Here is a 25,928-nt window from a genome sequence, read left to right on the forward strand (position 1 = left end):
ACCCTGCCTACCATTCCCCCACTGCAGCTGCATCTGAATGTCTATCCACAGAAGACTGAGAAACGGCAGGTACTGCGGATCATCCACACCTTGCAGAAAAAGCAAGGGCTGACATCTTTGGCATTCGACAGATGACTTCATAGGTAAAGGCACTTGCCCTGACTCTAAGTTCAGGCCCTGGGCAACATACGGGTGTAAGAGAAAACAGACTCCCACAAGCTGTCCTCTGACTTCCACACATACACATGCATACCTATATACACATACATGCACATACAAACAAAAATAGAATTTGATGATAACATCTTTTAGCTTTACCTAAACTGGGGTTTCCACTTTTAGGGAACAACATTAAGACATCCTGGGGTCACCTATAATCATGCATTAGCCTGCCTCAGACTACTCCTACTTCTATGTGCTTGGGTCTCCCCTTTATCATCAGGAGGGAATGCAGGTAGGGTTTTGTGAAGTAAGGAGCTTGGGAACAACCTTCCCTGAACGGAAGTCAGCAAAGGTTCCCAGAGCCACGGTAAGCGAGGAGGTAGGGCCAAGGGATGCTGCATGGACAACCGCAGGTGTTTAGACCCTGGCTGTCCACTGGAATCACCTGGAAGCTTTAAAATCGGCCACATGGCATGTGCTCCACTCCTATGGAGTCCAGCTTGCCGACCTGGGGAGCACGTAAGGGGGGTTCTAAGTGGAAGGAGCCCTGTGCTAGACTCACTGCTTTTCCTCACCTCTCCTGCTGACACAGTGGCTCCATCCTAGAAGTTATGTTCCTCCACACATTAGATCAAGTGTGAAAAGAAATGTTTTTTATTGAGACCCTGGTTGTTGTCTGCACCATATAGGGTAAGGGATACGTGCTATGACAAAGGGGTCATTCTGGAATAAGCTTGTCCAAAAGACACAGGAGCTGACCAGAGTTCCTGATGCCCACAACACGTAGAACCACTGGGGAGAAAAATAATTAGGCATAAGTCCCCCCAGCCCTTGATACAAACTGAGTTTATTCTTACTAGAGAATCTGCATGAGTCAATGAAAAACAGTGGCAGAGCAAAGCCCCACAGGGCCGACCTCACATGCCCACTGTAGCCAACATGAATCAGGCAGACAGACACAGCAAAGGTACGATAATGAAGAGAAACAGCCTATTAGCATAATCTTAAATTATCTCTCCACAAAGCACTTATTAATTATAATGAGAAAATAGCAATTTACAATGAAGACACCTGACACTCACCACAACAACCAAGGGTTTAGAGTTGACAAACCCAGGAGTGAGTCACAGAGCCACCAGGTCACCTCCTAATAGGATGCACTGAGGACAATTTCAGTTCTGTGGGAAGTAACAAGTCACAAGGGACACACCAGACAAGCCCAAGTTGTAGAATATCATGTTAAACCAGTGACCACGAAGGCAGTGCAAACGGTCTCACAGAGGAGAGCTAGAAGACCAAGCAACTGAAAACAAACTTAAGGCCTAGACTAGGTACAGGATGAGAAAGGGGATGTTTGCAGAACACCTAGAATATGGTAACTGTCCTTCATCAATGATGATGTATGTCCCAAGTAAGTTTCTGTCCTAGTCTCTAATCGCAAAACCGTTAACAGAGGCCAAGACAGGTAATGAGCAAACAGAAGTCTAAAATCACTTCAAAATGAAAGATTTTAAATGTTATAATTTATGAAGTATGATGAAGCAGAGTGGAGAGCTGGAGATGTAACTTAGCTCGGTACTAAGCCTGAGTCCCGTCCTCAGTACATAAACTAACCATGGGCATGCATGCCCGGAAGTTAGCGCAGAAGGATCAGGAAGGAGCTCAAGATCATCCTTGGCTATCCAAGGGATAACAAGGGCAACACCAGCTACCAGAGATAATAAAGGGTGGAAAAAACATTTATCATAGAAAGATTCCTTTGTGTAATCTTTAAAAATCTGAAGCTGGTGTGATGGTGCACACCTGTCCTCACAGGACACAGAGCTGGGACACAGAGCAGGAGCCTGCTTCAGGGAGAGGGCAGCAATTCTAGGCTTAGCAGGGTGGTTCAGTGGGTACGGGCACCTGCTATTAATCCTAACGGCCGCAGTTCAATCCCTGGAATCCGCATGGTAGAAGGAGACAGCCGACTCCTCCAAGGTGCCTCCCCATGGATGCCACAGCATGACACAAAACAAATGAAGTGTAATTTAATTGTTCATTCAGTAAAACACGTCACGTTATCTATTTCAAAAGAGCCTGTGTGGTGACCAGGGCCGCTTTTATTCTCTAGACTGTGTAACCTGGAGCCAGGCGGTCGCTGTTTTACAAAGCCCAAGTCTTCCAGGCTGCTCCCAAGTTAAAAAGAAGAGGATCATATCCACATGGCATGGGTTTCCTGATCCATACCTGCCCCTCTGCTTCAGACTCTTCATATCGACAAGTTAGCAATGGTTCCTTTGTCGGGGGTATTACCAGATAATCAATGAGAAAATGATGATTATCATGGATTACCCTTTAATCATAAAGATTTGAACAAATATAGATAACTTACTTTCTGTGTTATGTAGCATTAGCTCTTATAACTATAGAATGGTTGACCCATAAGAATAACTTCAGATATAATCTCATTTAGTAGATATTAATTTGAGGTTCCTAGAAGGATCCATCCCACAGAGTAACCGAAAGAGAACATCAGGAGTACAACATACCTGAAACTGAGGAAGGACGCAAGCTTGGAGTTCTTCAGGTAAATGACACTGATCAGCTAATTGTATGGCAAAGAGTATAGAGACCCCAAAGATAAAAGGCTTTGGTTGGAAAACCATTTAATGTTCAAACCTGTTCCCCAGCTCTGTGCTTGTGGCTAACACAAAAGCCCCCGCCCCTGCATGAAGCGCTGGGCAAAGAGAACTACTTCAATCAGTGACTTCAGAGACCCCCTGAGACTCCCAGACTTGCTATGGCACAAATAACATCCTCCCAAGACATAGTAATAACAAAACTTTTAAAGACTTCATCACCAAGGTATGTTAATTCTAGCCACCCTGAATAGTTACACCAACGTCACCAAATGATCCACCTTTTTCCTGGCTGTCTACCTGAGGCCTTCCTGTGACGCTCTTCTTCTTAACTGTTTAGCCTTTTAAAATACTTTTTAAAGTAAAATATTTTAAAGATTTTTTAATGAATAAAATAGTAATTCAATATGTTTACAAATTTTTAATTAAACTTCTAATATATACTATCTGGACAACAAAGTGGTTCAGTGAGTAAAGATATTTACTACGCGAGCCTGAGTTCAATACTCAGACCCCAAGTGTAATAGTCAGAGTTAGTTGTCAACTTAAAAGACTCTAGACCAGGGAGATGGCCCTCTGGGCATGCCTAAGGAAGATGATCTTCATTACATTCCTAAGGTGGAAAGACTGTCCACTGTGGGTGGCACCATTCCCTCCCTAGGACCCTGGACTGTGTAAGTGAAGAAAAGAAGCTGAACAGAAGTGAGCATTCATCACCCTCTGCTTAAGTATGGTATCATGTGACCAGCTGCTTCAGGCTCCTCCTGACTTACTTGCCATGATGGGGCTAGGAAATACCTCTATTCAACAATGGGGCAGGATATACCCTTATTCCAGGTGGGGCAGGATATACCCTTATTCTCGTAAGTTGGTTTTGTCAGAGTATTTTATCACAGCAATAGAAAAGTAAAACCCAAGTTAAGGTATAAAGACTCATTCTACAAAGTTGTTTGTCCTCTGAAATTCACACACAAGTCACAGAATCTGGGTGCCTAGACATACCCCTACACACACACACACACACACACACACACACACACACACACACGAGTAGTAGATTATTGTGACATAAACATCTTCATTTATACCAGCTGAGGATACCCCTAACTTAGATCTTTTCCCAAAACCATGTGAAAATAACCATCCCAGCAGCAATAACACCCAAGCAGTGACTACACTGTGGCTGGCAGAGCCGCCAGGTTACTGAACACTTATCCCACACATGCATATATTACTTTCCAGTCCTAACTGTAGTCCTGGAGTCAAGTATTCCTTCTCACTGACAGGTTCTTTCACTGCACAGTGGTATTCCAACAGGTAATCTAGCAAACCCGGGTGCTTCCGGCAGGGCAGGGATGACAACGGTGCTCTCCTGACACCTTTCCAAACTGTCCGTTTCCATAAGAACAGAGTATTCCAGAGCCTCAGCTCAACTCAGCCTAAGGACTGAGGGGTGCCTGCCACCTCACACACAACACAATCCCTCAATACAGGATTCTTGGAGGTCACGACAGCATGGGTAACTCAGAGGGAAGATCAGGTCTAAAAGGGCAAGATGGCTTCCAAAGCAGACCTCACTCGTACTCATTAACGCAAGAACTGTTTTCAGTCCACCATGAAATGCAAACCAGAGCGCCCACAGACACAACGGAGAGAGGACATTTAACGGAAGAAACAAGTAATGGTTGCTACTAAAACATTCAAGAAAAAGAAATCATTTGGTATTAGGGGACCGAGAAAGAACTTCTAGATGAGGTGCCATCCTAGCTGAGCCACCAGAGAGGTGTGGTCTCTCACACTGCTAGACCAGGAAAGCCCCAGAAAGGACATCCCTTGCCCAGATGCAACTTACGAAGACACAACTGCAGGGCTGCCTGGGGAACAGACCCAGGAAGGCACCAAGTCTCAAGAGAGAGGAGCACAGTGTCTTAGGACAGGATGAGACAAGGTCTGGTCTGTCCTTTAGAAAACGTTCGGGGGAGGGGGGGTTTCTTGCTGCCAAGGAGAATAATTACAAGAACTCATAGCTGCCTGCATGAAGCCCACAAGGAACTCTTATTTTCTCTAAAGGATAATGTGGGATCCCTGTGACAGATAAAGAACTTATAGCATTGCAGTGGTCAAAAGGGAACACATTAGCTTTATGCGTGGCTCAAATAAACAGTATAAATAAGTGAGGTTGATTAATAAATGTGACTACTACTCCATATAATGACTTCCTCCAGGTCCAGGATAAACCAGTTGCTAATCGTCCCTGCACAGCTTTACATAGTTTCCCAAGGACAAAGCAAGATAAAGGTTAAAGCAATAAGACGATGGTAGTTTTCTTTAAACATAATATGCCTTTGAACCCACAAATCAATTTTAGTATCATCAAAAGTGAGACAAGCAATATTCCTTATGATGTGATATAAAAATAAAAGTACAGGGGCTGGAGAGATGGCTCAGCAGTTAAGAGCACTGACTGCTCTTCTAGAGGTCCTGGGTTCAAATCCCAGCAACCACATGGTGGCTCACAACCACCTTTAACTCATGTTGCCTAGAACATATTTTTATCTAAAGACTTGAACCTGAGGCTCAGGAGATAGCGCAGTGGGTAAAGCACTTGCTAAGAAAGCCCCAGGACCTGAGTCTGGAACCCCAGAACCCGTGCACGGCTCCTCCAGAACCCGGACGCAGTTCCTCCTAGGAGCGCATATCCCAGCATTCCCACAGTGAGCTGGGGCACTGGCAGAGACAGGCGATCTTCTGGAAACACGGGCCAGCTGGCTCAGTGTATGCGGCAGTGACGGAGAGACTCTGTCTCCAGCAAGGCAGAAGGAGAGCACCTACACATGAGTAAAGTTGTCCTCTGACCTCTACATCAGAGCCAGGGCACCGACATACCCACTGACATATACAAAACACACATCCAACAGCACATTCAAAATAAAACTCAGGGACTCCTGCCATGGATGCTTTCTGGATCCCACACAATCAGAAAATATGAACACAGCCTAATATAGTATCCAAAGGCAGTAATAGGTAACATAAAAAGTAATTCTTCGTATTTTAAGTCTAAAGCAAGTGAAGGGTTTTTTGTTTTTTTTTTAACATTCGTTCTATGTGTATGTGCACATGCATGTGTCCATATGACATGCCCATGAGTGTCACAATCCAAGGCAACTTGTCTGCTCTCTCCTTCTACTATGTGGGTACTGGGGACTGAACCCAGGTCACGAGACACAGCAGCAAGTGCTTCTGCCTGCTAAACCATCTCACTGGTCCTTTTAGGTGGTTTTAAAAAATTCTTACCAGTTAGAAAATGTCTGTTCGTTATTTAAAAAGAGAAGGCAAGGACTAAAGAGATGGCGCAGTAGTTACAGCGCTGGGCGCTCTGATAGGACCTGGGTTCAATCCCCGGCACCCAGGCCTCACCACCAGCTGTGCCTCAGTTCCAGAGGACCTGAGCCCTCCTAAGTCCCCTGTGCACACTGCATGCACAGGGAGCACATATTCACACCACCCAGTAACCTCCTCTCTTCCTGAGGACATGTCCAGCAAACACCTCTAATTCCTCCTCATACAAATGAAGCATTCCCAGCACCTTGGCACCAGCCGATAATATGCACTCACCCCACGGTTTATACAGCCCTTGTTAACTCTGGTAAGAGAGAGCTGTTTCACTGAAAGCAATCTCGGGGGAGGCTGATTCTCCCCAGCACCCCCTGACAGACCAAAATTCTGCAGACCCACCTGCCCAATAGGCTTCACTCCTTCTAGCGCAGCCTGGTGTGCAACGGCGCCTGGTTACCCAGAGAGCAGAGGCAGGACCAGGCTGGCGGCATTCAGCATTACTCTGCCTCTGCACCTATGTTCCCTGCTGGTCACAGCTAAACGAAGCACTCGGTTCCCGCCTTGGCCTTGTCTGTAACACTGTCAGCCATCAACAGACACGATCGACAAGTTACCACTGTTATCCACTGTACAAGGGAAGGCAGGTAGGACTGGGAGGGTGTGGGAATGTCCATTCCACAGATGAGGCCAAGTGAGGCACACAGACATCGAGGTCACACTAATCCTAACAACTGAGAGACTGAATGGCAGAGGGTCACCAGCATCCACCGGTGTCCCCTCCTGGTGCCGGAGCATGGATGTCACTCTCACTGACCTTCCCATGCTCCTTCCTCATGTGAGACAGATACACATCCCTCTGTGTGAACAGACGGTCACACTCCCAACACGTCCACCCGAGACTGGCCATCTTCTTAGATTCTGTGGATTTCTTTGCAGGAGATGGAGACTTCTTTTCCAATTTCTCTTTCCCATTCATGGACTTGGCATCCTCTCTGCTGTGGTTTGCTGAATTCTGAGTTGCAGGCTTACTGCTCAAAGGCAAGTTTATACCCAAGTTTGGAGGCCCTTCAATACTTTTCAATGTTCCATGCATAGACTGCATAGCAAAAAGAAAAGAAACGCCTATCACAAATCACACCGTTTCAACAGAATTTGACAATCATTCAGAGAACTATTTCCTAAGCTGAAAATATACATTTTTTAGAAACATAAAGGAGAAGTCAGACACGGCGTTGCATACCTGTAACTCGGGCACTCAGGAGACGGAGGCAGAGAGAGCCCCACGCAGCAGGTTCCTAGCCAGCCTGGGCTACACGGGGACCCTCTTGACACAAAAAATTTAAATAAATCAAGATGAATTTAAACCAGTGGAGCCGTGCACAGCAGTGAACACCTTTAAATCCACTGTTGAGGAGGTAGAGGCAGGGGGATGGCTGTGAATCTGAGGCCAGTCTGGTCTATGGTCTATGGTCTTTGTAGCAAGTTCTATGCAAGCTGGGGTGATATAGTAAGTCTCTGTCTCAAAAAAAGGGACATTAACGTTTTTAACCTGTGGAGGGGTCAAATGTCATGGCAATGTGTGGAGTTCAGAGGGTAACTTGCACAAGTCGGTTCCCTCCTTCTGCCATGTAGGTCCTAGGGACGAGACCCAGGCCATTAGGATGGCAGCAGGTGCCTTTACCCAGAGAGGTCTCATGAGCCCCAGAAAGAGGCCTAATAAGAGGTAACTATAATGACCTCCCTAAGCTATGTGTGTTACCTCCATTCTTAACATTTACTTAGTTTGTGTACATGTGTTTATGTGTGTAGATGCACACATGTCATGGTGCATGCGTATGGAGAACAGGGATCTACCAGGAGCTGAGTATCTCGTTCCACAATCCAGGATGGTCCTAGAGATCAAACTCAGATCATCAGGTGCCTTAACCACTGAGCCATCCCACTGACCGTAATTCCAAATCCTTTTCAAAGGCTTATCCATCAGTACCATTTAACACTCTCTGAAGACAGGACCTTGTCCCGAAACATACTGGCTCTTCCCTCCCTGCGTGGCAGACCATTTCTGGAGAGAGCATCTCCTTCCCACTTGCAGAACTGTTTAAGTAGGCTACTGTGCTGAAGTATTCAAGGCCCATGGCCCAGCAAGACATGCTGCTTTCCATATCTTGAGATACTTGGGACCTTTGGGTACAAGTACTGTCAGGGCAGTACATGGCCTCTGAGTGTACCCAGTAGGTACTCAAAAAGCCTTTTAAAGTCGAGTAGTTGTTTCTTAGCATTACAACAGCCAATGAACAGTCATCCTGAGCCTACGGGATTCTGAATGTGGGTAGGATGAGTATAAGACCACCTTCGGCTCTTTCCATCCTCAGCCTTGAGGGTAGGGCTGCGTGCGTGCATCTAGGCAAGCACTCCACTTGACATATGCGACTTCCCACTTTCTATTTTGGGACAGTCTTATCAGGTTGCTGAGGCTGGCCTTGTAGCTCAGGCAAGCTTAGAACTTATGACCCCAGTAGCTGAGGTTTGGGCCAGTACCACCAGACCCAATAGATGCAGTTGCTTCTACAGACTGGCTCGCTTTGATTTTTGGCTCTGTACTGGACAGCAAGTCTGTGCCTTGAGACACAGCTTATCTCTGACACCTGGGTCCTAGGGTCACAGAGATTAGCTTATGAAAGCTTGGTGACAAGGATGACGACACTCCCCCACCCCCACCCCCACTGCTTTCTGAACAATACCAGCACTAGTGGCTGGCCTTCTTCCACACTGTCCTTCCCAGGAAGAAAGGTGAGTTGTATGGTATTCTCACCAGGAAAGGACAAGATCTCCATACACACAAGAATCAATTGGCTTACCCTGGGGGTTGAGAGCAACACCTGTCCAGGGGGAAACAGGGCAGACAATTAATTTCCTTACGGTCATACCTGCTTACTTTCCATGTACATGCCAGATTTCTGTGTGTATAAAAGGTACCTAGTTTGTGCCTCGGTACACAGCTAACCTGTGTGTATGTGTGTGCAGTTATGCATGCATGCGTAATATGTACGTGCAAGGCTGACATGTGTCCATGTAGACACCAGGCGTCATCTCTCCATTTTAATAACTGCACTTCCTCTCCAGCCCCTGACTTTTAACTTTTCTTAGTATTTAAAATGCAAGGGACAAAGTCTCAATCCTTAAATTTTCCATAAGCTTCTACGTAACAGGGGCCGGGACACAAAATAACCCTGGTACAGAAATTACAGATAAGAAGTGGGGGTCCTGCAACAAGCAGGCACTGGGGCATGTGCTAAATGCAGCCTCTGACTATGTGTTTATTCTACTGTGGGTAAAAGCAAGGCTAAAATCAACTGTCCTTTTACTAACGGAACACAAACAGGCCTAGCACATGCGAGGCCCACATCTGACCCTAGAATCGTCTACTGCATAACAGTGATACACCTCAGTTCTCTCGGAACTGGCTTCCCTTAGCTGGATGTGAACGTCAGCATGGAGTATAAGGACCTACAAAGTAGATAAACATGGATTCTGGAATGACAGAGACATAATGTGAATCAAGTAAAGATGGGCCACCTGACGGGGGGTGGAGGGGACAGACAGAGACAGAGAGACAGAGAACAGAAGAGAAAGAGGGAACAGACAGAGACAGACAGACTGACTGAGAGAGACTGAGAGACAGACAGAATGAATTTAAGAACAGAAGAGAGCAAGGGAGAAAGATTGAGGGAGTGAGGGAGGGTGAAAGGGAGGGTGGGAGGGGAGAGAGAGAGAGAGAGAGAGAGAGAGAGAGAGAGAGAGAGAGAGGCCGAGACCACCTCAACATTCCCCCATTCCAGTTCTGCTTCATGGCTACATCACAGGACATAACAGGCGTCAGGCGAGCTAAATATGGAACAAGAGAGGCATCACTTTAAACATGACCGTGCCTCTAGAGCATTGTATTTATTCTTGCCTACCAAGCATAATAACAGGACTTTAGGACAATAGGATGCACTTAAAATAAAAGCAGCCCCACTGTCTTCTTACCACATAGGCCAGTGCAGGTAACTGAAACTAGTCCAGCCCTCCTACTACCACAGGGTCAGCCCTCCTTCCCCCACCTCATTCATCCATGTTCACTATTACGGGAGACCCAACCCTGCCCGCCCCATCTACTACTTCCTGATGCCAAGATTAACTGCCAGAAGCCAAATCTCTGACATCCTGTGAGAAGCAACTCCCCCTCCCTGCCGGCCTCCTTTGTAAGCAGCCAGAACTGACGGGCGTGGCACCAGCCTTTAAGCCCATCCCTTAGGAGCAGAAGCAGGGACATTTCCAGAAAATCAAGGCCATCGTGGCTTACATAGCAGGCGACCAAACCTGTCATAGTCAGACCCTGCCTCAAGAAATGCAAGCTATAATTACAGATGCGCCTGTGGGGCGGAGAGTGGAGCTCAGTGCCTCTGGAGGGGGTAGAGACAAGAGAATCAAACAAAGCCTTTACACTAAACACTACCGCAGGTTCAACACCCAATCGGCCCTAATGTTCTACCATCAACTCGGTGGGGAAGAAGAACACTTAAGAAAATTTGGTTCCTAGCACCTACATGGTGACTCACAACCATCCGTCAGTCCAGTTACAGGGGAACAGATGCTCTCTTCTGACCTGAGGGCACCAGGCTTGGATACAGTGCACATACATCACACAGGCAAAAACTCAATCCCATAAGACAAAAGTAAAAAGAGATAAGGTGCAACTATGCAGCCCTGGCTGGCCTAGAACTTGCCACGTCGTATACCAGGCTGGCCTTCAACTCACAGAGCTCTTCCTGCCTCTGCCTCCAATTTAAAGTATACATCATCATACCTGCTATTTTTATAGGGAGGGAAAAAACCAGAAAGACTAAAGGGCATCAAATACAATAAAAAGTTAAATGCTTATATAATTTCAAGGGAGAAAACCAATTTTTCTGAATGTACCAATATTTATATAAATTAGCATAACTCATCAAAACTCCTATTTCCTAATCCGGTATGACAGACTTCTCAAAACAGACAAGTACAAACGCTAAAGAGATACTTCGGCAGCTGAGGGCACACATCGCACTTGCACTTCCCAACACCCATGCGACAGTTTACGACAGCTCCAGGAGACAGCCCGTTCCAGCTCCAGAAGAGTCTGACCTCTGCCTCCGAGGGCATTTGAACCCGCATGCACATACCCACACACAGACATGTACACGTAATTAAAACAAAAATAAACATTATTTTTAAAAGAGAAATTCACAGTCATCAGTTTCATGTACATACAGAGAGCCCTGATAACTTTATTTTTCTTTTAAACCAGAGCATGCACACCTGCTCTTTTCGGCAGTCTTTGGGAGCGAGACTCCTGGGTAAAGAGCACCCCAAAGGCAACTGAACATGAAGACAGCATGTGGCAATGGGCCAGTGTCCACCTCTTTCCCTAGCAGCAGCATGCGCTATGGACATCTGCATTTCGGCCAGGGCCTCCGACCATGCATGAACCTGCGGGCCGCTTAGGCGGGAGGAGAGACGCGCACACACACCTTGATATGGTCCATCATAAGTCGCTTCTGGGCATATAAAAGAGAACAGTCGGGGCACTTGAAAACAGACACCTTCTGGTTGTCAATGTGCTGGTCAAAGTGGCGATACAGCAAGGTTTGCAGGGTGAACACAGTGTCGCACATGGAACACTTATAGATTATTCTAGAACAGAAGAAGCGCAGCGAAATACGGTCAGTCAGCCTCGTCTCACGTCAGAGCTACTGCTTAGCATCTAAGGAACTCAGGCGGTAGAAGCCATTGAGAGGAGACAAACGAGAACATTTTAGCTGTGATGCAAGCTTTTCAAGACAACTGACATCGCTCACTCACTCAATCAACTCAATCACAGGAAAGCCTTCGCTTCTAAGACGCTATCAGGAACGTCTGCTTAGGAATTTCAACCATGACACAATGGGCATCTTTGTACAAAACCTTCCAGTACAGCAAGAAACATCAGAATCAATCAATCAATCAGTCAATCAATCAATCAATCTCTCTCTCTCTCTCTCTCTCTCTCTCTCTCTCTCTCTCTCTCTCTTAAAAAAAGATTGAAAAGGGCAATACAACTGAGCAGTGGCATCCCAACCCGAAAAAGAATGTGGATTTTTTTTTTTTTTGGTGACGTCAAACAAAGCAATACAGCTCAATGGTGGTACCCTAACTAGAAACATAATTTGATTAATGAACTAAAGACACCCGAACTCTAATACTTGCATAGCCTGTTCTGAGTTTACATTTAAAATTAGCAATTTTCCACTTAAATGTCATCCTTTCTACGCCAGCGTTAACACTAGTGCACAACTACTGAGATAAAAGCACGCACACCACAAGAAAGCCCAATGCTTCTTAAGAATGGTCTACAGTACCACACAGTAGATACCCTTTCCATGCCTAAGGCACCATCCCAATCCACCTTCTTAAATTAGTACTTAGCAGTTTGGAATCTTCTAAACAAGTCTCCTCTACCCAATCGGATCTCTCCCGAAGCTCGCAGCTCTGGTACGGGTGTTTGGTGGGACTGGGGTGTGTGTGACACCCCTTGTGTGCCTGGGACACAGCACCCTTCCCTACTGTTCCCGACTATCCTGGTCCTGGGCGGTGGGGTGGGGCTATGAAACATGGCTCCTTTGGAGAGGTGTGGAAGAGGCACCAGGAGTCCAGGAGAAGCCGAGCAAAGAAGGGTAACTAACTGGCTGGAGAGCAGCAGGGGAGTCCGTGAGCAGCAGCGCTAGAGAAAGGAGGCCCACAGCCCATCCGGGTTTCTCCACTGTGTTCTTGTGATTCCCCTCACGCAGCTTCAAACCCTCCTGGGCAGTGCTGTCACAAACCTGCAACTCAGCCCAGCATGGTGGAGTATGCCCATATCCCCAACACATGAAAGATGGAGCAGGAGAGTGGCTATGAGTTCAAGGCCAGACTACTGTACAGGAAATATCACCCTGGTCAGGGCTAAACAGAAAGACTCTTTGTTGATGATGATGGTGGTGGTGATATAAATAATTTCTTTTACAATTACAGTTTTAACTCTCTTTTCTCACAGAAGACTCTGAGATGTAACCAGAAGACCACAGGTTTTCTAAGGTCTTGCCAAAGCAGTCACTTTGCACCTTCAAAACAGACGGAAAAGGGAAATCCAGCTCATTCCTGCCAGGCATTCCCAACACAGCCCAGCACTGGTCCTGTGATACTTCACCGTCATAGCAACAGGTATCCAAGGAGGATCACTTCCTTACGATTTGGAATCGCTTAACGTGAAGAGCCTCAATGTTCAATGAAACAAATCACCACAGAGGACATTTTTGAAAGAAACTGCTTATAAAGATTCCAGGAAAATTAAAACAAGGCAATATACTATGATATGTATACATTTCCTTCTTATTAATGATTTGTTTTATTTTGTGTGTCTATGTGTGCCACATGTCTACATATATGACACATATATGTGGGTGGCTGTATGTGACATATATACCTGGATCCCTGAGAGTTAGAATTACATGCCATTAAGAGCCCTAAGACATGCAGGAAATGTTCTTAACTATAGAGGCATCTCTCTGGCCCCATGATCACATTTCTTAAATGGTAAAGAATCAGGAAGCATAGAATTATCACTGCCTCTGGAGATGACAGTATATGTGCACGCTCTACCACTCCACTTATTTCATGGATTCCTTATAATCAAGAAACAAGCATTTGAAAAGAGAAGAAATTGGGACGTAGCTATGGCTCAGCCATCATGAGTATGTATGAGTACAGAGGATCCAAGTTCAATCCCAGCATGGTCTCAGGTCAGGTTGCTCACAACTGCCTATAACTCCAGCTCCAGGGAATCTCTGGCTTCCTGCACACATGTGTGTGAACATATACATACACACACGCATATATAAATGCATACATACATACCACATACATGCATGCATATACATACACATACATACACACATACATGCATGGATACACACAGACACGCACATATACATACATACACACATATATACATACACGCATACATGCATGCATACACACAGACACACACACACATACATACATACGCACACCAACACACAGACACCCCCCCACACAATTAAAAATAAATCTTAAAAATAAATAAATAAATCTTAAAAAAAAGAACAACAGGTGTGGCTCTCATTTTCCTCTGGGGAAGATATAAACTCACATGACAGAGTTACTTAGCATCTTTTTGAGGAGAAGGGACGAGTTGTTGGCATATTATCATAGTAAGACCTCCCCATGAATCACTAATGAGCCAGGAGCTTTGGTGTGTTTCTACAACCCCAGCAAAGGCAGGAAAAGGGGAGTTCCAGGTCATCCTGGCAACACAGCGAGATCTCAACTCAAAAAGCAAAAACCAAAAAGCGTGCCAAGGAGAGCAAAAAGAGTTGAATGGGAACCTCTTGCGGAAATATGGCAGGAGCCAATCAAGATCAGCAAAAGGTGACAGTGTCACTATCAGGAGAGCTGGCTCCTGGCCCAGCGTGTGACCCTGAGAAGCTGTGCAGCCTCGTCTGTGAGATCCCGGGTGATGAGAGCCAGGTCCTCAGCTGACTCTGAGAAAGCAGGACCAGATGAGGAAGGTCATCCAAGAACGAAAGGTTGTCCCTTTGGGGGACGAGCGGTGGGCAGGCAGTATTCAATTCAACTGTTCTGGAGGAAGGACAGACATAGTAAACCCAAAAGGCACTGCCTGGTCAGGATCTTGGAAAGAAAGGAAAAGGACACAGTCTGGCAGCTGGAAACCTCTAAGCCAAGCTCTGAACCTGCTGGCAGCAGCACGGTGATCACCGACATCCTGAATAGGGGCTGTGTGTGACTTGGATGAGTTGCTTTTTTAAAGAGAAGAACACGCTGAAGTAACAGGTCGTGATGTCCCGTCTCTCCCCAGGATGAAAGGCAGACTGAGACGTGAGCACACCCAGCTGCACCAGGGCGTGCAAAACCAGGGTTCTCAGAACTGTCTCACCACCCAGTTCTCAGTACTGCCACCATTTCTGTGAACAAGAACCATTAAAAGCAACAGGGACTACTGCTGTTGCTAGAAACATCAAACAACAAAAGTACCACACGCTCACAAGGATAGTTTGAAGGGTTGAAGAGACGAATCCTGAACGTGGAGCAAACTACCCTAGGACCACAGGAAAGCCTCAGGAGAACCGTCTGTGCAGTGAGAGGGGGAAGGGGTTCCAACCCCTGAACACAAAAGCAGAGAGCAGCAAGCCGGTGGGACTTGGGGTTCACAGTGCTAAGTGTATGTTGGGCGGGGGGTAAAAGCACTTCTAAATCCCCTGTAAAGCAGCTGGACAACCAGACCACTGGGGGAGGGGACCAAAGTGTAGTGCAGCCCAGCTCTTCAGACACTGCTGGGCATGTGTGGGAAACAAAAACAAACAAACTGGGGGCCCCGCACCCTGGCACTGCGAGCGTGAGGTACTGATTAAACCCCAGCAGGCGGAGGAAGCACTGCCCTCTACGGTGTAACCGACACTCAACCCTGAGGAGCTGAACACTACCTTCAGGTCCCATGTGGGTGAGTCAGGAGGTCATTTGCTTGATGTATCAATTAATTAATCCCAGTGCCAAGGCCTTTTCCCCAAGATCTAGGGGGCCCCAGACCATGCAGATAGGGCAACGCTGTGGGCTTTTTTTCTCAGGAGTTTGGTCCAAATCTGCCTCCTGTACAGCTCTTCACTTAGGAACTATCATTCCAGCCTGACACATGCATGTTCAAAATAACGTAAGTACCAAGCGATTATTAAAGAGGGTTCAAAGTGCCCTTTTAGACAGCAGGGAAAATATGCCCACCTACATCCTAGAAAACAAGAAACAAAGCAAGTGGAGGTGCTAAAACTGCAGGATTTTTGCTCTATGTTCAGACATCTACATACTCAGTACAGAAATGGAAGTGAGACGGATACTAATTAGTGACACCAAAGAAGTCATTTGGGTAATTCTGAATCGGCTGCATAACCACAGCCACCCAAACACTGCTTGCCGTGAGGGGTCAGCACTGGGAGGTGGCTCTGATTCAAAGAACATTGGCGAGGTTTTAGTTAATTCCAAATGACCCCCAAATGGTCACGGGATAAGTAGCTCTACATCAGCCTGAATGGGTGAGGTAGCAAGGAGGGCAGTGCCTCAGCAGTCACATGCCTGAAGAACTCACAGCTGAACAGCGCCCACTGGAGAGCCAGCTGAGGACAGGGCCGGACTCAGGCAAGAGCGGAGGACGGAGGCTGGGACAAGCACAGGCTAATGCTGCTGACATGACGGCACTGGCTCAGGGCTCTGTCTCTCATTTCATCAGTATGACATTTTTACTGTAAAATTTCAAACACAGTAGCTTATGCCTGTGCTTAGGTTTCTGCTTATTAAAGAAACCTGAGAGTAGGACAAAAAGAAAAACAAAACAAACAAAAAAAAACCCTAAAGAATAGATTAAAACAGAATTGGGAGCGGAGTCACATGCCTAGAATGCTGGCATTGTGGGGCTGAGGCAGGAGGATGGTGAGCTGAAGGTCAGCTTGGACCATGCAGTGCAATCCTGTCCCCCAAAAAGGGAAAAAGAAAATCAAAGTAATATTTTCCTAGAGTTTCCTTCTTCCTAGGAGGGCTCTGCCCTAATACCCCAAAGGCATCAGAAACCACAGAGACACTGCACACTCTAATCGGATGCCTTCTCCATCTCCACAGCATGCACACTTTCCTGTCACGTCTCCTCGTTGAGGGTGACAACTTCCCTCCCTCACTGTTTCTGGGAAGAACACACTTCAGCTTACCACAGACCTCAGCTATGTCCTTTCTTTATGAAGGTCTAGAGTGTAGCTTCTTTCCTTAAAGGTCTCCTGCTTCTCTTGGGCAGTGCTGGCACCACCACTCTCACCAAGCTGGCTACTAAGTGCTGACAGGCAGGCAGCAGACAGAGCATAGACAGGCTGGACTAAGGGGTGTTCGTGTTGTGAAGAAGCAGATCGGGAAGAGACCCTGTGATCTGGACCAGTGCATAATTTAGATCCTACAAATAGCTTACTTCTAGAATTCTGCACTTAAAATCTTCCTCTAAGTAAAGCTATAAAGATCTTATACCTACTGTGCTCAAACATGAGCTTTCTCTCAACACGCTAGTCTGCTGGTTTCAGTTTACAGCTGCTGTCCAGACAGAATATTTGATTTATTTGAAAGAAGAATCAGTACTATATTCATGAGGAGACGGCTGTGTTGGGTTGCACAAGTTTCCCAGTGCGGACACTGGAGACAAAACCACTAACATCATCATTCCCTGCTGCTGTGAGAAGATATTCAGTCAAATATGAATCCCTAATTTACAACTTGCCTCCCTTTGAGGATCAACACACAAGAGATCAGGATAAAGACCTATTTGAAAAAATAGGTTTTAACACTGTTTTACTAAACAGCCATTCCTACACAGCTAAGAAGTACGGGCATTAGACTGCATTACCTACAGCTCCACCCCTTGTGGATCTTCAATAATGGGGTTACATACAAAAATGCACCCCAATATTGGCACAGCTAATCTAGCCTCCCAGAGTCAGCACACTTCACACGGCCATAATGAACCCAGAAATAAAATGAATACCACCAACCACACTGTGTACGCACACTCCTCACAACGAGGGAGTGAGCGAATGCGTACGGAGTTCCTCCACACCCCACACAGGCACCTCAGGCTACAAACTTCAACCATTCCACCTCATTCTACTCTCCCAGACCACAGGGCACAGCTGACCTGGCACTTACGGGAAAGGTTGACACAGAAAACAGTGCCAGGCCACACACCTGACCGATGGTGGGGCATGGGTCTGCCGCTGTGCCCACACTCGTCCCTTCCACTCCCCTCCCCTCCGCTGACTGGCCCCTACAGCAGACAGGCCGGTACACCTGTCTGTTCAACAGCCCTAAAGCAAAACCACATTAAATAAAATCAAATTGACTTCCACTTATCAATGATCTGTCGTAGCTATAAAGTTAAATTAGTTAGTAGTGTCTCCAGCTGACTTCGCCTTTTGAATATTGCTGGGAAAGGTGTATGCTACAATAAACAGACTACAGAAATGCGGAACATGACATAGGTTGAGTTTTCTGTTTTTATAATTTTCCTAAAACTTACTTGCTAAAAATCATCTTAAGAATAAAATGGGTTGAGCGGAAATTGATGCTAAAAGCATGGATAACAGGTGACATTTGGGGACAAAGACTTTAACTGGAAAAAATGATTTGCTGAGCTATGGAGCAGAACTTCACACATCAAAATTAACAAAGCCGACAAATGTTCAGACTGTAAGTTTTGCTTGCTACAATGACAACCTCCTCTAAATGAACGCTAAAGCAGGAGAGTAAAACTCAGCCGTGGGGCGACTTACTTTGGTTCTCCTATCTTGACGCCAGGATGCTGCGTGTAGGCGTGGGAATGTGTACTTGGGGCAGACTTAAACGCCATTGGACAGATAGGGCACTTGTAGAAGACTTCACAGTGAGAGCCTTGAATGTGAGACTTCAGTGCGGCCACATCAGAGTACACAACATTGCAATGTACACATCTGTTAGAGAAACAACAGTCATTAGCACAGACCACCGAACACCGAGTGACGTCACTGTGTCAACAGGGGGACATGAACATATCTGAGCCCGCGGAGGCTTCTCCCGGCTTTTGGAAAGGACTTTGCCTTTTCTGCTTGCAACAAAGTAAAGACAAATCTACATGCTTAAGAGTGTGGGTCATGAAGTACAAACTGTCAGAGTCTGGAGGATTTTTAACATTTTGAAGAAGGATATAGATATATATTTAGTGAGGCTAATGAACCATGAGGGTCAGGGTCAGATCAGGACCAGAGCAAGATCGTGGGGATCCTGGATTAGGAAGGACATTCATGTGCTGGCCTGACTCTACGGCCTTATGTTACTACCTGTCCTAGTACTGTACTAAAGATCTTTCCAATGGCAGAGACCTTCAAATCTGCACCTACAAACCCCAACAGAGGGACAAAGAGGAGTACATGACCTGTAGTGTCCTGGTACACACTGGTGTGGTCAATGTATCTTCCACCTGTACTGCATGGTGACCCAGAGGATGGTAAAAGTCAGCCACCGGGTTTTATCTGCTGGAAAACATATCTGACTGTGTTCATATCTGGTCTTTAAATTCCATCTTCTGAAGAGTCAGCAACTCTCAAACAACGGACTGCGAGCTTCTGAAGTTCTGAGTCTGACAATCAGCTCACTCCCTGCTAAAATCTACCACCACAGAAGCAAACTTCCAAACAAAGACGCCCACCCGACCCACTCATCTCTGCACAAGGACCCTCAGCGATCCTGCTAACACCTCCATTGGACCAGGGACTTCCTGCCTCACATATGGAAACGTAAGAATGCCACAGCTCTCGGGAACCATCTGAGAGAACATGCCTCTCATATGACTGGACAAGCATGTCCCTAGTCATGTATACACAAGGCACCTAAGAAAGAAATCTGCTGGCAGGGCCTGCCCTTTGGGACATCATGATGGACACTTCTACCCTTAGAGGACCCATGCAGCCGTCTTCTGTAAGCTACACAGAGGGTGTGTTCTGCAGAAGGCTTTGCAGGCATTTTTTTTTTTTTAAGAAAAATCACAGTATTCTCAGTTTCATTGTTTTTGAATTTGGGAGCTTTTTGTTTGTTTTGAGACGGTCTTTCTCTGTGTAACCCTGGCTGTCCTAGAACTTGCTCTATAGAAAGGGCTGCCCTCAAACTCAGAGATCCGCCTGCCTCTGCCTCCCATGTGCTGGGGTTAAAGTCATGCACCACCACCGACAGGCAGTTTCACTGTCTTAGGGCATAGTGTGCAGTAATACACTAAAATACTGTACAAGAGAACAAGAAAAGTCCACTGTCTTATCAGGAACACTGCTCTCAACACAGAAGTCAACCAGAACTGAAATTCCTCTGGGTCACCTTAGGATTGTCCTGAACAAGTTCATGCTCTTGTCTGCAGTTACTTGTTTGTAAAATAAGAACTGAACGGATCATTTTAGTCCCACCTTCCCCTAGAAGCTAGCCACTACAGGGGCAGAGTACTTACTGCAATCTCGATTCCTGGCCTTGGGGAGGAGGCCCACAGATGAAACCAAGCACGTCCAGGAGTGTGTAACCACAGACAGATAAGCTAGGATCTGGGGCTGGGGCTGAGGGTTCCACCTGTCCCAGTGCCACCGAATGCCGCCCAGAGCCTGCTGTATCACAGGCGCACACATCTTCCCATCTAACATAGGACTGGGTTGCATTAAAGCAAAAGACCAAGACACAAAGGAGCAAAGAGACGTGTGTCGATGCTACCGACTCTCTAGAGCCACGCGGCACAGAGCAGGCTTCGTGGACACATGGTTCTGAGTTGGCAGCAGAAGTGACAGGGACTCGGTCTAAAAGGTACCACAGAGGCCAGGGGACACAGAGGAGGAGAAAGGACAGGAGAGGTCCAGGGCAACAGAGGGCAATGAGTGAGGATTTCAGGGACCCCTTATGTATCACAGAGCTACTCAGCATCTGCCTCACAAGTTCTGGGAGGACAGGCAAGTGCCACCATACCCAGCTCTCTTCTTATTTTTTGATTAAAAAAGGTTTACAATACACAACCCTATAATAATCTCTTCCTAAATACATATATCAGGAGGCAGGAAAATTCTGAATACTTGACTTTTATTTGTAATTGATATTTGCTACCACTTAAGCAGAAGCCAGACACGGCTGGTCAGTATTTAAGAGACAGGCACAATAGGACCAAAAGGATAAGCACCGCCCTCAGAAGGAACAGAGGCAGGGTTGGGGGCCTAAAGATAATCTAGAAAGAATATATAAAAATGATTAACTACAGAGACAAAGGGGTGGGGCAGGAAACAAGACAGGAACAGGCTTCCAGCTAAGCCAAGAACCATCAGCTGCCTCATGGCTTAGGACGCACGGACGTCCTCATCACAGGAGGACCGGCATGGTGGCACTGGTTTCAGTCCCAGGCAGAACTGTTTCAATAGAAGACCCGTCACCAAAAAGGGGGGTGTGGTGGGGAGGAGGGCAGGAAAATGTTTTTAAGTTTTTATATTTTTTCTAAAGAAGTCAACATAAACCAGACAGTGGCGGCACAAACCTTTAAACCCAGCACTCGGGAGGAAGAAGCGGGAGGATCTCTGAGTTCAAGGCAAAGGTTTACAGATTGAAGTCTAAGACAGTCGAGGCTACACAGAGAAAGCCTCTCAAAAACAAAAGTAAAGAGAGAGACAGACAGAGATGGAGACGGAGACAGAGACAGAGAGAAGGAGGGCAGGAGGAGGAATCAACATGAGCTAAACTTTCCTATAAACAAACATGGCAGGTGGACCCAGGGATGCTTACTGCTAATCCAGCTCTGGAGTGAGATGTGGGCATGAGGCCAGCCTACCCACTCAGCAAGTTAAAAACCAGCCAGGGCTTCACAGTAGGATGCAGCGCCAAGAGCAAATACACAGAACCCTCTAACGCGCTTTTGCTGTCATCGTTTGAATCCCCTCCAGTCTAGAGGGGAAAATCTACAGCTAATAAAAATGGTAAATTTTGAAATGTAAAACTGGAAGCACCCAAATAAGTAAATCTGCCTGGGACAAATGAAGGTCAAGGCACTTTCCCAGTAAGGTGCAGGCCTTCAGTCTGCACGTAAGGTTTCTGTGGTAGGAGAGATACCAGGAATAACTCAGAGCACAGACGGCTGTCCTCTATTCATTCCAACGTAGCCTTTGTTTCACTGAGCGAGGAGAAATCTGGGAACAAACAGCGCTCAGCCGGTATCTGCTGCGAGTGCACAGGCCGCACAGCTGCCTCCCTGCCTGTGTACAGAATCCACTCAGTTTCCAAGCGTGCAGGAAGAACCAAAGTACCGTTGCGTGTGGGTCTGCGGGCCATCTGTTTAACTGTCACGTACCAGCCGGTCGGAGGCAGGTCCCCCAAGCTACTGGGTACCACGGAGGACAGATGAATTTCTGACAAGCAAATCAAGCACAAAGGAAAAAAGCCCTGGTTTCTTGTTTTCTAAACTAAAGGTTTCCTCCCAATCCAGGTTAGATCTCAATCCATAAAGCATTTGTGCACCAGGGATGTGAAGGCATAAGATTACAGTCAGAACACTTAGCAGAGGGGAGGTTGGAGAGATGGCTCAGCAGTTAAGAGCACTGGTTCTTCAAAAGAACCTGAGTTCAATTCCAGGCACCCACGTGGCAGCTCACGACCATCTGTAACTCCAGTTTTAAGGGATCTGAGCTCATCTTCTGACCTCATCAAGCAACACACACACACAGTGAACAGACATACAGGCAGGCAAAACATCTATACACATAAAATAAAAAGAAAGAAATCTTAAGAGGAAGAAGATGGAAAAGAAAGAAAACGGGACAGAGCCACCCAGGAATTAGTGATCCTGGAACATAAACCAAAGGAAAATAAAATCAGCAAACCGCACCAATCTTTATAAAACGTGTGACGGAATCAGGACTGAGCAAAACCATTGCCCACCGACAGTCTAACCAGACAGTAAGGTAAGCGTGTGCCACCGTGACACCTCTGCTAGAACAAAGACATTATGTCACCCAAGACAGTCCCTTGAGGGGCCAAGGTAAGTGGGAAGGGGGCCGCATCTAAGAAGGCAGCAACGTCTGAGAACCAAGTGTATCATCAGCTGACACTGGCTGAGGTAACGTGAAAGTCGCCAGATGTCAAAAATACACATCCGGGAGTCTCCAGGGCCAGGGTAAAGATGAGGCTGGACTGTGGGGAGTTTTGGAGGGGAACTCCAAAGATGGCCATCAGAAAAGGTTACTCGCCGGACCCTTCTGTGTGGTTACAGCACTCCCTCCTGTCTGCGCTTGTGAGAAAGGGAGCAGTAAAAGGTACAGAAATGCACGGGATTCCTACAGGGGACAAATGCGAGGGACAGTAAGTACAGTGGGGAGAGAGGATGCGAAGGCCACGGCCGAGCTCCAAACATGCATTTACCTCACCCCCTGTCCTCATCTGTATGGACCAGCAAGGTCAACACGGCATTAAGGGAATCGAGCGGATCAACTACCAATGGGCTAGGTTCCCGGAGGACCACCAGGTAACCCTGAGAAGGACACGTGTGCACAGGCCCGTCAAACCGCAGCGCGGTTATCAGCGAACGACATACTGACCGAAAGCCAACTCTCCGAGTGTAGTGCAGGCAGTTCTTGGTGACGTGGCTCTGGAAGTGCACCGACCTGCAGATGGCCCCGCACTCGGGGCAGGTGTAGGGAGATTTGTGCTGATGGATTCTCTGGTGTGAGGCATAGCTGCACTGGTTAGGAAGCAGCATCTGGCAGACAGTGCAAGTCTTCTAAACAAACCAAAGGGGGAGAGACGGTTGGTCCTGCTCGGCACGGCTGATATGCACATCACCTCAGTCAAGCTGTACAGTTAGTTATGCGGCTCATCTCAAACACGGCTAGGGAGGACTCTAATGCCCGAGGAAAAGCAAACCTGAAGGTTACAAGTTTAATGGGAAACTTAACACCCTGCAAAACAAAAATGGTAAGAATTTACGAAGGCGGGCTCGCACCAGAGAGGGAGCTAAAGAAAACACCGCTTTAATGGTTCCGGTTCTGTCCCTTTTGCGTTTTTTGTCCCAGAGCAAAGGGTTAGACAAGGTCTCCTGTAAACTATGCTCACAGATAAACTCTAGGACACGCTACCCAGCTAACAGGCCCAACAGGAGCCACAAAACTTGCCTCAGGAAAAGAGAAATTAACCCCAGTTAATCCAGTCTCTTCTTTTTCTTCCCCAGTTACTTCAATTACTTAAACCTTAAATTCAGGAACACAAAAAGAATGGCACAGGAACTGGTTTTTCTTCTTCTACCCAAGTCGGCCTTTAAATGGATGAACTGGTCATAACATGATTTCTAATTGAAGCAAAGCACCCATGCCCAAACACATAAATTTGAACTTTAAACTGAAATTTGCAGAGCATAAGAAACTTTACAAAGCTTAAAATCTGACTGTATTAAAATAAAAATTGAAATCACCTTTAAAGAAAACTATTTCATTAATTATTAAAAAAAACTAAATAGCCTATTTCATCTCCTTAAATGTAAGGACTAAATATCTTTTTTAAACATAATAAAAAATATTCAGTCAATATAAATGACTACCATACTGAAAACAAGTTCAAGAGAATGGCACACACACGCTTTTCAGACATTTGTCCTAAAACAAGTGCCAGTTGCATTCTAAAATGAACCATCTGCATTAAAGTAAAAGAAAGCCTCAAACTATATATTTTCCTGAGATTAAAAGTACCTTCAGATTGACAGCAGTTTAAAAAATATTGTTTTAATTCTTCATGGTTATTTCGATGAAACTCAAAAATTTAAGTTTAGGCTTTGATGTGACTTATAGTAAGAAATAAACAAAACTCACTTGAAAGTCATTTCTTGGCTTTTCTCCTGAAAGGACTAAAATACAAGGTTTATCCCATGAGATGTTTATTACAATCACAAAGTAAGAGCAGTACAGGCAGCAGTGACGAGGTTAATGTCGGTAACAGATGCCACTCCTAGGAATACATTCTCCAAAGGTTAAGACTTGCCACAACAAGGAAAACCAGCCGACAGACAGCGGAACTGGTTACACAGCCTGCTCCCGGCACCCAGTCCAGGCAGTCACTCGCTTCTTTGACTACAGTCTTCTAGCTTCCGTGAGAATTATGGCGTCTGCACTCCCACGGGCATCCCAGGAGGCGCACTTACTTGGAAATAAAACTCATGCTTTCATTTCTAAAAGAAGTCAAAAACCATTATACACATATGTCTACACATACACATATGCACACACTCACAGCTGAATACGCATACTCGTGTATGTATATAGATATAAATATACACATAGACGTGGACTGGTCCATTTCACCGTGAGCCACGCGTCCTTTAAATACATTAGGAACTTCAGATTTAAATATTAATACATTGTATCATTTATTTCCCATACTCTATGATGTCAGTAACACTTCCATTTTACAGAAGAGGAAATAAGGCTTAAGGACGTGCGATGAAGTGCAAGCAGTGGGAGTCCGCCAGGCTCCGGGGGTGGCGGAAAGAGTGGAATGGGGTCACAGGAGCTGAACAACCACAAAACATCCAGTAGAAAAGCTTGAACACTAAAACTGAATGCCAAAGATGTCGATGCTAAGACGAGAAATGGGTCTCTCTTTCCCCATGCCTCTCCCCTACCTAAAGCAATGTGATTATACTACTTCTGTAACAGTACAAAGCCAACAGGGAAGACACTCTCAAAGAACAAGGGCCATTAGAGCTAAACACTTACATTATCACCCATCGCGATTGAATAACAAACATTTGCTCTTTACAATGTAAAATATACAACTTAAGGCTGTGGCCATCACTGACAGACAGCGCCCTCTCTGCCAACCACACGCAGTCAGCAGCTGGGGCTCCCCACCCACATCAGACCCGGAAGGAGAGAGTCCGGCCTCTCGCCAAGCACCTTCAGTCCTGCAGCTCTTAGGATGGAAGGGTGTGGACACTGACCACAGCGGAGGTACGGGGGTCTTACCTATAGTTTACACGGGCGCACACACGTTGGTGTGCAGACCCACACACCTACTCCTGCGCTTCTTTCTCTCTTTCTTGGTTACTGTTGCATGCCAAGCCTCCATTGCAGCTTGCATTCCACTCAGAAGCACTCTCCTTGAAGC

General features: G+C 46.3%; 1 protein-coding gene across 13 annotated transcripts in view; it reads right to left on the bottom strand.

Moving 5' to 3' along the window:
* Nucleotides 1-25,928, bottom strand: part of Znf532 (zinc finger protein 532) — a 109,001-nt gene that overhangs the window by 22,460 nt on the left and 60,613 nt on the right. For 11 of the 13 annotated variants that reach the window (XM_032886183.1, XM_032886184.1, XM_032886186.1 and 8 more), the window contains 4 exons: nt 23,372-23,553; nt 18,566-18,742; nt 11,672-11,834; nt 6,934-7,215 (listed from right to left, as the gene is read on the bottom strand). The exons of 1 other annotated variant lie outside the window; for it this stretch is intronic. In XM_032886183.1, coding sequence (XP_032742074.1) covers nt 6,934-7,215; nt 11,672-11,834; nt 18,566-18,742; nt 23,372-23,553 — 804 coding nt within the window. The remainder of the gene's footprint in view (nt 1-6,933; nt 7,216-11,671; nt 11,835-18,565; nt 18,743-23,371; nt 23,554-25,928) is intronic. One more of the 13 variants, XM_032886191.1, reaches the window with a different exon arrangement.

Source organism: Rattus rattus, chromosome 15 (assembly GCF_011064425.1).
Source record: "Rattus rattus isolate New Zealand chromosome 15, Rrattus_CSIRO_v1, whole genome shotgun sequence".
Taxonomy (NCBI): Eukaryota; Metazoa; Chordata; class Mammalia; order Rodentia; family Muridae; genus Rattus; species Rattus rattus.